At 42.9% G+C, this 12462-nt stretch overlaps 1 protein-coding gene across 1 annotated transcript in view; it reads left to right on the top strand.

Moving 5' to 3' along the window:
• Positions 1–12462, top strand: part of NMNAT3 (nicotinamide nucleotide adenylyltransferase 3) — a 133348-nt gene that overhangs the window by 57636 nt on the left and 63250 nt on the right. The window contains exon 2 of the mRNA XM_010596010.3: positions 5347–5496. Within this exon, the coding sequence (XP_010594312.2) occupies positions 5388–5496 (109 nt within the window). The 5' untranslated portion in view covers positions 5347–5387. The remainder of the gene's footprint in view (positions 1–5346; positions 5497–12462) is intronic.

The following is a 12462-nucleotide window of genomic DNA, read 5'->3' as shown; positions in this document are numbered from 1 at the left end:
TCTGGCGAACAAGGTCAGGTGTAGGTGCAGGGAAGGCCATCCTCCAGAGAGCTGGGGCCGGCCTGACCTTCACCAGGCTGAGGACCCTGGGGCAGCTTCCTCTGCCCAGCATCCTGGGGCTTCCGATGCACCACTCCCTCATCCTGGGGCACTGGATGGCTCTCCCTGAAACATAAATCAGAGTGAGACATGCTCCTATTTAAAATCCTTCAGAGCCCAGAGAGTAAAATCTAAACTCCAAGGGGGGGGTGGGGAGCTGCGTGGTCTGTGCCCTTCACCCCATGCAGCTTCTTTTTGGGCCACTCTCAGGCTGACGCACAACCACTTGCAAGCCACTGCTTTGTGGAGTAGTTGTTTCTAGAACTTTGCTTATGTGCCAGGCACACCCTTCCAGATCCCCCTCACCAGCTCAATTCCTACTCCTTTTTTCTGCCTTAGCCTGAAGGTTGCTTTTGAGAGCCTGCCCCTAAATAGGTGAGTGTATTAGTTGCCAACTGCTGCTGTAACAAATGACCACAAACTTAGTGGCTAAAACAACACGTTTATTCTCTTAGAGTTCTGGATCCAGGTCAGAAGTCAGAAATCAAAATGTCAGCAGGCTGGAGGCCCTGGGAAGAATCCGTTTCCTTGCCTTTTTATCTTCTAGAGGCCACTTGCATTCCTTGGTTTGTGGCCCCTTCCTCTATCTTCACAGCTATCAGCATGGCCTCTCCTCTCCTCTCTGACCTCTGCTTCTGTCCTTAATTCTTTTTTCTTTGTCTGACCCTCCTGCCTCCCTCTTATAAAGACCTTTGTGATTACATTGGCCCCCTGGATAAACAGGATAATCTTCCCATCTCAAGGGCTTTGACTTAAACACACCTGCAAAGTCCCTTTTGCCATGTGAGGTAACAAGTTCCCAGGGTCTGGGGATTAGAACGTGCACATCACTGGGAGCCATGAGGTAGCCTGCTACAGTGAGCTGTGCCAGCTATGAGCCCTCACCCTGGCAGTTACTGCATATTTAGTTGTCCTTCCCGTTGGTGTCTGTGAGGACAAGGACCACATCTGCTTTGCCATCTGTTGTACCCCCAGTGCCCAGCAGAGGGCCTGACCAATGGCAAATGCATAATACTCAGTTGCAGAGTGCACAGCTGGAAGGCTGGACACTGTTAGCCACCTGGCTGTTGTGGAGAAACTGCGTGGTCTCTAAGGGCATGCATCTTGACTCTGATCTGGCAGAGCACCAGCTGTTAACATCTGGTTCTCCAGGGTACGGGGATGATCTTGGTGTCAGTTTGCAGGAGGCCGATATATCCCTATTGATGAGATCATGGTATAACATGGCAGAGATGTCTTGTTTGATTTCAACTGAGTCGGGTGGGATTCAGTCTTGGGGAGGGGCTTTAAGTGCCTCTAGGAAGCCAGGAGTCCCTGGGTGATGCAGGTGGTTAACGCCCTTGGCAGCTAACTGAAAGGTTGGATGTTCAAGTCTACCCAGAGGTATCTTGGAAGAGAGGCCTAGTGATTTACTTCTGAAAAATTGGCCATCAAGAACCCTGTGAAGTACAGTCTACTCTGACACCCATGGAGTTGCCATGAGTCAGAGCTGACTCCGCAGTAAATGGAGAAAGCTAGAAAGGTCATTTTCTATCTCAAGAAGATCCAGCTCATTACATCCCCAGAAAGGACAGAACCAAAGAGAGCAGGTGACTGTTTGAGATGGAGAACACTTGGTTGGGCTCAGTTGCTTCTTCTCTCATTCCACATTTCCTGAATACCTGCTGTGTGTGCTGAGCACAGTGCTAGGACTTGAGGGGACGGAGATGAGTAAGAAACCACCCGCCAGCAGCTTGCAGTTGGTACGGGAAAGAGTGACATGGAAACAAAGTGGTGACAGTTCTGTGGAGGATGAAAGAAGAAAGTGTGGAGCAGGTACAAGGTTAGCACGGTGGGGAGGGGACTTCAAGTAAAGGTCCCAAGGAGATAACCTTGAAGGCGGATGGCCAGGGTGGCAGGGGTGAGGAGGGTGTTTCAGGTGGCCACTACAGCATTTGCAGGGCGAGGAGGCAGGAAGCAGCGTGTCATGTTTGAGGAGCAGCATAAAGTGTTGTCTAGATGACTGTGAAGTAGGAGGCGGGAGGCTGGAGAGGGGTAAGGGCCAGAGGTAAAATCTTGTCTCCGGTTTAATGATAAACTCCAAGAAGACCATACACCACCTTCTCAACTTGTTAAATCCTTAGCGGAAATTATCAATGGCTCTGTGGACTCCGTTACATGCTTATCGATGAGAAGCCTTCCCAATATCAAGTCTCCCACGCTCACTTTGTCTCACTGGATATTGTTAGATGATGAGGGCAAATGAGTCACCTTCATGGCATACACCTCGCCGTGTGTCTGATGAGGTTTGCATTCAGATCGGAGCCAGGCTTGAGTACTGACGGGAAGTTTTTCTTCTGGTGGGTCTCTGGAATGAGTCCATTTCAACCCCATCATTGTATTCTCTGGGTTTGGGTATGGAAGGGTGTTTAGTTGAAGCAGGAGTCCCAGGATGGTGCAAAGGGTTAATGAACTTGGCTGCTAACCGAAAGGTTAGAAGTTTGAGTCAACCCAGAATTGCCTTGGAAAAAAGGCCTGCAGTGGCCATGTGACCCAATTCTGACCAATAGGACAGAAGCAAAATCTACAGGGGGGCCTCTGGAAAAACTTGTGTTCTTGATTAGAGGAGCCTTGGTGGCACAGTGGTGAAGCGCTTGGCTGCTAACCAAAAAAATGAGTGGTTCGAACCCACCAGCCACTCTGAGGGAGAAACACCTGGTGATCTGCTCCTGTAAAGAATAAAGCCTTGACGATTACAAGCCCAAGAGACAGAAAGGGCCACATGAACCAGCGACGACATCATCCTGAGACCAGAATTACTAGATAGTGCCCAGCTACAACAAATGACACCCCTGACAGGGAACACAACAGAGAACCCCTAAGGGAGCAGGAGAGCAGTGGGATGCAGACCCCAAATTCTTGTAAGACCAGACTTAATGGTCTGACTGAGACTAGAAGGACCCCTGTGGTCATGGCCCCCAGACCTTCTGTTGGCCCAGGACAGGAACCATCCCGAAGCCAACTTTTCAGACATGGATTGGACTGGACAATGGGTTGGAGAGGGATGCTGGTGAGGAGTGAGCTTCTTGGATCAGGTGGACACTTGAGACTATGTTGGCATCTCCTGCCTGGAGGGGAGATGAAAGGGTGGAGGGGGTTAGAAGCTGGCGAAATGAACATGAAAAGAGAGAGTGGAGGGACAGAGCAGACTGTCTTCATTAGGGGGAGAGTAATTGGGAGTGTGTAGCAAGGTATATATGGGTTTTTGTGTGAGAGACTGACTTGATTTGTAAACTTTCGCTTAAAGCACAGTGAAAATTACTTTTTTTAAAAAAAAGAATAAAGCCTTGAAAGCCCTATGGGGCAATTCTACACTGTCTTACAGGGTCACTCTGAGTTGAAATCAACTAAGTGGCAATGGGTTTTTGGTTTGGTTCTTGATTAACAGGGGCAGCCAGGCTTGTATAGCTCCATCTTTTTGATTTGAATGTGGTCATAATGGCTAGAGCTGCTGCAGCAATCTCATGACCCTGAAGAGAAAGCCAGGAGATCTACAGGTCAATGTTGAGACGGTGATCCAAGCTGCAGACCTCCAGACTTTTTGTCATGTGAAAAACAAATAATCATCTATTTGTTTAACCCACTGAGGATAGACTTCTGGGACTTAAAGTCAAATGCATTCCTAACTTTCGGTTTCTGGGGCCTGCAGCCAAATACATTCCCAAATGACACAAGCGTCTATCAGGCAGTCAACAAATAGTAGTTGAATTCATGAATTAGATGATCACCTTAGCTGAGTCTTGACATATCGGGACACGCTTAGGAGGTTCTGGTTGGAAGAAACAGAAATAACATGTGCAAAAGCTTCAAGGCAAAAAGCTATGAGGAGCTCATGAAGAAATCACTGATAATTAGTTCTCTGTTGCTGGAATGTGAAGTAGAGTCAGGAGAGCTGTGTCTGCCAGCCTGCCCTCATGCCCAGACTGTTCCCTTCTTTCCTTTAACCTTAGACTGGTGCTGAAAGCCACAGAGTGGAGAGATGAGATAATTCTTGGGCCCTAGATGAAGAACGAGGAGTTTTGGTGGTGCAACAGTTAAGTGCTCAGCTGCTAACCAAGAGGTTGGTGGTTCGAACTTACCCAGAGCCTGCATGGGAGGAAGACCTGGTGATCTGCTTCCATAAAGATTACAGCCAAGAAAACCCTAAGGGCAGTTCTGCTCTGTCACATGGATTCACTATGAGTCAAAAGTCAACTTGATGCCACCCAACAACAGCAGATAAAGGACAGTGGATGAAATGAGAATAATGTCTGTATATTAGATAATAATGCTATAATGATGTTAATTTCCTGATTTTGATTATTCTGCAGTTATGAGAGAATGCCTTTGTTCTTGGAAATCATGTGCTGTAGTATTTAGAAGTAAAGAGGTACCATGCCTACAGCTTACTCTCAGACATTTCAGGAAAAAAAAAATTTGTTTATAGATTTATACAGATATATGTATGCATTTGCGTGTGTGAATATGTATTGTACACGTGGAGAAAGGGAAACTCTGGTGGTGTAATGGTTAAGTGCTACAGCTGCTAACCAAAAGGTCGGCGGCTCAAATCCACCAGGCGCTCCTTGGAAACTCTATGGGGCAGTTCTACTCTGTCCTACAGGGTCACTATGAGTCGGAATTGACTCGACGGCAATGGGGTTTTTTATGCAGAGAAAGAGAGAAATGTGGTAAAATACATTACATTTGGGTAATCTGAATGAAGGGCATACAGGAAATCTTTGTACTGATTTTGTAAGTCTGAAATTATTTTGAAATTAAAAGTCTTTTAAAAGTGCCAGTTTGTCCTGGATCCTCCTGAGTTCTGTTTGTACTGTAAGAGATGATGTTATGGGGGTCTTTCAAACCTCCTCTTGAGCCTAAGGTGACCTGTCAGAGCCCAGGGAGGGTTAAGAGCAGAACGTGGGCTCTGGGGTCACGCTGCTTGGGTTCTAGTCCTGACCCTGCTGCTTTAAATGTCCCTGAGCCATGTAAGTTACTGCTGAGGGTTGTTGGCAAGATTTGGGTGGAGAATGTATATACTTTGGTGTAGCGCTTGGCATAGCTCCTGGCCCATGATGAGCCCTCCATAAATGCTGTTATCTTTATTATTGCCTCCTTCACTCATCTTGCAAGTGAGGAATAATGGCCGGTGTATAGTTTTGAAACACTGATCTAGAAAATTATCTCAGTGCCAACTCCTTGACTTGAGTTTTTGTCCCCATGAAGGCACGGTGGCTGCTGCAGGGGGTGTGGATGTGCCTGACAAGATGAAGAGCCGAATCCCTGTGGTTCTCCTGGCCTGTGGCTCCTTCAACCCCATCACCAACATGCACCTGCGTTTGTTTGAGGTGGCCAGAGACCACCTACACCAAACAGGTCAGTCCGGGGGCCCGGGTCTTATAAAAGAACTGGTGGGTTGGTGCTTGTGAGGATTTGTTGGCTGCTGTCATCATCATCATTGGTAAAACTACTTAGTATGTTCATTCACAACATAATTGGTGGCATACATTTCATCCATCATACTCAGAGTGACCCCACTCTTAGCCATGGGATGTGTGTACAAGTCATACCCCTGGCCATGGAGTTGGACACTTCTGCCCCACCACCTGACCTCACATTATGCATGAATGCTAAAAAGACACTGGACCCTTTATAGAACCTGTGCCTCAATTAGGGCCTCCCATCTGGGGCTCCCAACACTTACCTACACAGCCAGATTACTAGGTAGCATGTGCCTTTGAGAGCTCCTGTAACTCTGTGGGGAGTCCCTGGGTGGCACAAAAAGTTAAGCTCTTGACTACTAGCTGAAAGGTTGGCAGTTCAAACCCATCTAGGGGAGCCTTGGAAGAGAGGCCCAGCAATCTGCTTCTGAAAGATCACAGCTTTGAAAACACTATGGAGCAGTTGTATGCTGTGCACATGGGGTCACCATGTGTAGGAATCTACTCAATGGCCACTAACAACAACAGCTACCTTATAGTAGGTAGTAAGAGATTTGCTAATGAGGATTTTGACATTTTCTCCTTTGGAGAATAGATCTTTGGCAGTTACAAATTAACAAGCTTGTATGCAGGGCATTTATAATACAGGTGGCTTGGCTTTACCAGAAATATTTAATCAGCTAGAAATATTTAATCTGGAAATGTTTCATCTCCTTGACTTTCCATTTTATCATTAAGGGAGTAAAACGGCATTTGGAATCTGTGTGATTATTTCTAAAGAATATAAGTCATTTCTATGTTAATGTAAGATATATATGAAAGTACTTATGTATTATGTGTTTATATACGTATTTTATATTTATGTATTTTCAAAAAAAAATTTGCCTTTAAGGGCATTGTTTTTATACCAGAATCAATTCCTATTTACTTTTAATTTAGGAAGAAGTTAGTAATTGTGTAACGTGTAAATAATTTCTTTGGAGAAATTATATATAAGTGTTAGTTTATTTTAAGGAAAATGTCTTTGTTTACAAAACACAGGGTTTTTTTTATTATTCCAAAAGTGAAAGTGGGTGTTCACCCTCAGTAAATAAATAGCTCTTACCATGGAATAAAAAAGGCAAACAATCCAGTTAAAACCCGTCAATAGACGTTAATACGCAGCCTGGCAAAGAAGAAATATAAATGGCCAATATACTTGAGAAACGATGCTCAACATCACTAATAATGATCAAAAATGCAAATAAAATCATGATAAACACCACAAGGTTATAAGTACCCTAAGGACAGCAACTACAGCTGCTTGAGTGGCACAAAATTGGCACCATTAGTCTCTGGGCATACACTCATGCTCAGCAAATGTCTGTTGAGGGGGTGTTATGAATGGAATTGTGTCCCCCTAAAGTATGTGTTAGAATCCTAACCCTTATGCCTATGGATGCAATCCTATTTAGAACAGGAGTTTCTTTGTTATAAGTATAACAGAAGCGTATCAGATACAGAAGTAAGCATGTGGTAGGGGGTGGGAGGGTGGGCAGAAGATGCCATGTGAAGGTTGCCAAGAAACCAGGGAGCATCAGGACTACAGAACCTGCAAGAGATGAGGATCTTACCCTAGAGCCAGGAGAGAGAGATCCTACCCCTAGAACTAGTGCCCCAAATTGTGACTTGTAGCCTCTTCAAGTCTACAAAATATATTTCTTTCTCTAATGCAGCCTACTGTGGTATTTTTGTTACAGCAGCACTCAGTAACTAAGCAGGGAGTAAATAGTTTTAGCTTATGAGATTGGCAAAGATTAAATATTGACAAAATTCAGTGTTCCCAGGATAGTGAAACAAACACTCTTCTATGCCAACGGTGATAGGAAGAACGATAAACATCCTTGAAGGGCAATTTGGTGTTCTGTGTCAAAAAAAAATTCAAAATCCTGTACCCATACCCATAATGAGAAGAAAAATTAACCAATTGAAACCAAACCAGAACTAACACAAGATGCTAGAATTACCAGGCAAGGACATTAAAAGTTATTATAATTATACCCCGTATGTTCAAAAAGTTAAGTAGAGACATGGAAAATATAAAAAGGACCCAGATCAAGTTTTTATAGATGAAAACTACAATGTGTAAGATGAAAAATACCCTGGATAGGATTAACAACCGTTTAGACATTGCAAAAGAAAAAGTGAGTGAACTTGAAGATATAGCAACAGAAACTATCCAAAACAAAACACATAGAAAAAGAAGAAAAAAGAAAGGAAAAAAAGGAAATATCAGTAAGTTGTGGAATAGCTTCAGCAGCTTAATACACTTCTAATTGGAATCCTTGAAGGAGAAAAGAGGAGAAGGAGTGACAAAATTGTTTTTATTCTCCTGGAATCCAAATTTCTAGGTTCATGGAATTGGGGCACCCACCCAGGCCATTTGCCCCCTATGGAACTGATTCCCTGGAGTCGCCTTCAGGTCAAATCAACAGTTTAGTATGCAGCCTAGCAGAGAGTGTTTGCCTTAGGCATTGGGTTCTTTTGGAAAATTATCTATGTGCAGTCAGCTTCAGGAAGCAGGAACCCCAGGATCTGACTAGAGGCTGTTTTAGGGTGTATGGCATGTCCTTGGTGACTTTCTGTAACCTGCCCTGTGTTTTGATGCTATCTCTTGAGAAATTAACATGATAATGACTTATACCAAACTGAAAACCAAATCCATTGCTGTTAAGTGGATTCCGACTCATAACCACCCTACAGGACAGAATAGAACTGCCCCTGTAGGGTTTCCAAAGCTGTACTCTTTACTCTTTACGGAAGCAGACTGCCACATCTTTCTCCCCTAGATCGGCTGGTGGGTTTGAACCGCCAACCTTTCTGTTAACAGGTAGGCCACTTAGCCACTGTGCCACTTTCTGTAACCTGCCCTGTGCTTTGATTCTATCCCTTGGGAAATTAACATAACAGTGATCTGTTTAACAAGCTAGAGAAGATCAATGAAACCAGTAGCTGTTTCTTTGAGAAAATCAATAAAATTGATAAACCTCTAGTCAAACAATTAGGGAAAAGAAAGAGGGAAAATACAAAATACTAGTATCAGGAATTAGAGAGATGACATAACTACAGATTCAACCAATAGTAAAAGGACAGTAAGGGAATATTATGAAGAATTTTCTGTCTGTAAATTTGACAGCTTCATTGGAATCAGCAAATCCCTGGAAAGACATACTACCAAAGTTTACTCAAGAAGAAATAAATAACTCGAATACGTCTGCATTGGTTAAAAGAAATTTAATTGGTGGTTTAAAAACCTTACTACAAAGAAAAAGGTGGCTTCATTGGTGAATTCTACCAAGCAGGTAAGGAAGAAATAATAGCAGTTGTATTTAAACTCTCCCAGTAAACGAAAGATGGGGGATAAATTCCCAAATCCATCTAGGAGGCCAGAATTACTCTGATATAAAACCAGACAAAGACGTGACAAGAAAAGAAAAGAAAACTGTATGCCGATATCTCTCATGAACATAGATTCAAAAATCCTAAAGGAAATTTTCACAAATCAAATCCACATATACATAAAAAGGATCACATAGCATCACAAAGTGGAGTTAATCCCAGAGATACAAGATTAGTTTAACACTTAAAAACCAATCAATGTAATTTAATATATTAACAAACTAAAAAAAAGAAAAAAACATGATCATCTCGATGAAAAGGCAATTGTCAAAAGCAGTGGTCAAAAATACAAAGAAAGGCAGTTGTTAAAAGCCAACATCCGTTCCTGATTTAAATAAATAAATAAATAAAAACCTCTCAGTAAACTAGGAATAGAAGGGAACTTCCTCAACCTGATTAAAAAAAAAAAAAAAAAGATACCTATGAAAAACAAAGGCTTGTACATGTGTGCTCAGAGCAACCTTAATTATGGTGGCTGTAAACTGGCAACAATCCAAAAGTCCATCAATATATGAATTAAAAAAAACAGATTTTGAGTTATCGGTACGAAGAAATAAATCAGGAGAATACTCAGCAATAAAAAGGAACGAATCAAATACATAGGTGAATCTAAAATAATTATACTGAAAGAAACCAGACCAGAAAATCTCCATACTATATTTCATTTATGTAAAATTCTAGAAAATGTAAACTAACCTACGGTGACAGAAAACAGATTGGTAGCTGGGGTTTGGGGGAGCAGCAAGGGGCAGGAGTGAGAGATTTCAGAGTGGCACAAGGAAACTTTAGGGGGTGATTCTGGTGTTGATTTCACAGGTGTATACCTGTCAAAACTTACCAAATTATATCCTTTAAATATGTGCAGTATATTGTCAATTATACCTCAATAAAAAATGTCAAATTAAAAAAATAAAAAGACTTCATAAGGTTGCTTCAGCCGTATAAAAAAATATGATAAATTCTGTAGGACAAATGACCCAGTTCCTTTAACAAATAAATAGCAAGAAAGAGGAATAGGGAACTCTCCAGTTTGATGGGGATTTAGGAGATACATAAACCAAATACCTGGATGGTGCAAAGGGTTTACAGGCTCAGCTGCTAATCAAAAGGTTGGAGGTTGGACTCCACTCAGAGGTACCTCAGGATAAAGCCCTGACAGGTTCCGGAAAAAGCAGCCATTCAACACCCTGTGGAGCACAGTTCAACACTGACACACTTGAGGTCGCCGTGAGTCAGAACCAACTGGAGGGCTATTGTTTGTTTTTTAAAACCAGATGGACCTTATTTGAATTCTTTTTTAAACAAAATCAACTACAAAATGATATTCATGAGAGAGTTCGGGAAATTTGAAGTCAGACTACATATTAAAAAAAATGGTATTAAAGAATTATTGTCTAATTTCAGGGCCAATAATAGTGTTACTGTTGTATTGAAAATAAAGTGTCCTTATCTCTTGGAAATAAAGTATGTACCCATGGGCCAACAACTCCACTGCTCAAAATTTATCCAAAGGCAAGTGCATGAAAGGAAAAAAAAGAAAAGAATATTTCCATTTTGGGAAAAGAAGGAATGTATTCCCGGTATATTTTAAAATAATGTGGAAAATAATGTAAAATTTATTTTCAGGATATATATCTTCTACTCGACTTGATATAAATATCAGCTTGACTCCTAGCCACTGGGTGGCTTTTCCTGCCAACTCTTCAGACATGCTGCTGGGTTCCTTTTTTTTTTGTTATGTGGTTCATCATGGTGCAGAGTTGTGCTCTGCTGGGTAGAATGAGCGGCTTCACAGACAACAAGATCAATAAACTGTACCGGAGAAGTAAGGTACTTGATAAAGTACTTGCAGACTCTTTAGCCTCTTGGTAAGGCTTTGGCATGGCCAAAATTCCTAGTTCCCAAAGGTCATGGTAACCACAGCCATGCATAGGTAGTTAATCATATGGATACATTGTATATTTATATCATATAATTGCTTTTGCTAGGGATATTAACAGGTAGAGGTAGAAGGGCCTTGGTCAGGTCACAGATGACCTGAGGCACCTTCTTCCCTTTATTCTCCCTCATTCCTGTATGGAAAGTGCTGGGTCATTTTTGAAAGTCCAGAATGAATTCTCCTACCTGTGTCTTTGAAGGTCGTACATTGAGTTGACACTTTGACTCTTGACAAACATAAAGATGAATAAATTGCAACCTCTGCCCAAAGGGAATGCACAGTGTAGGTGGCAAGAGACACATGGTGTCAGGTGCTTGTGGCACCAGGCACAGAAGAGGGGCATCTCCCCATCCGGCAGTGGGGGGACATTTCTTAGAGGAAGCAACACCCAAGCTTTGACAAATATGGAAGACTTAGCACAGTTCAGGGGGGCATTACAGGCAGAGAGAGCAGCATGGGTACAGCACAGAGGTGGGGGAGAATCAAGTTCCAGTATCTGGGAGAGAGATTAGGCTGGTAGGGTAGTGTTAGGGATTGAATTGTGCCCCCAAAAACATGTGTTGTAAATCCTAATCCCTATACCTATGATTGGAAATCCTGGTGGCATAGTGATTAAGAGTTATGTCTGCTAACCAAAAGGTTGGCAGTTCTAATCTACCCAGGCACTCCTTGGAAACCCTATGGGACAGTTCTACTCTGTCCTATAGGGTCGCTATGAGTTGGGATTGATGGCAACAGTTTTGGTTTTTATACCTATGGTAGTGGAGCCCTGGTGGCATAGTGGTTAAGACCTTGGCTGCTAACCAAAAAGTCAGCAGTTCAAATCCACCAGCCGCTCATTAGAAACCCTATGGGCCAGTTCTACTCTGTCCTATAGGGTCACTATGAGTCGGAATGGATTCAACAGCACCTAACAACGCCACCACCACCTGTGGTTATAATTCCATCTGGGAATGGGTTTTCTTTGTTATGTTAATGAGTCAATATTAGTGTAGGGTGTGTCTTATATCAATTTCTTTTGAGATATAAAAGAGCAGATTAAGCAAGGAAGCAAGCCAGCAGAGATGGGAAGGACAGATGCCAAGCCACATGGTGATCCCTAAGAAGCCAAGTAACAGAAGCTGGCAAGAGACAAGGAGCTTCTCCCAGAGCCAACAGAGAGAGAAAGCCTTCCCCTAGAGCTGGCACACTAAATTCAGACTTTTAGCCTCCTAAACGCTGAGAAAATACATTTATGTTTGTTAAAACCAGCCACATGTGGTATTTCTGTTGTAGCAGTACCAAATAACTAAATAGGCAGGGAGGACCCAGGTCATAGATTGGGGGACTTTCTTGCCACCGTGAGGGATGTAAAGTGTGAATGTCAGGCATCATCTCCTGCCCATAGCCTTGGATGCTGGCCACTGCTCCGCTACCAACAGATGAACACTGAGCTGTAACCCGACCCGTCATCTCTCCAGGGACAGATAGCTGAACAGTGCATTGACTCTCCATTGGAATCAGCTCACCATTGAGGCTGGTTGG

This window comes from Loxodonta africana, chromosome 23, assembly GCF_030014295.1.
Source record: "Loxodonta africana isolate mLoxAfr1 chromosome 23, mLoxAfr1.hap2, whole genome shotgun sequence".
Classification (NCBI taxonomy): domain Eukaryota; kingdom Metazoa; phylum Chordata; class Mammalia; order Proboscidea; family Elephantidae; genus Loxodonta; species Loxodonta africana.
The sequence above is the reverse complement of the archived record's forward strand: the minus strand, read 5'-3'. Positions and strand labels throughout refer to the sequence as shown.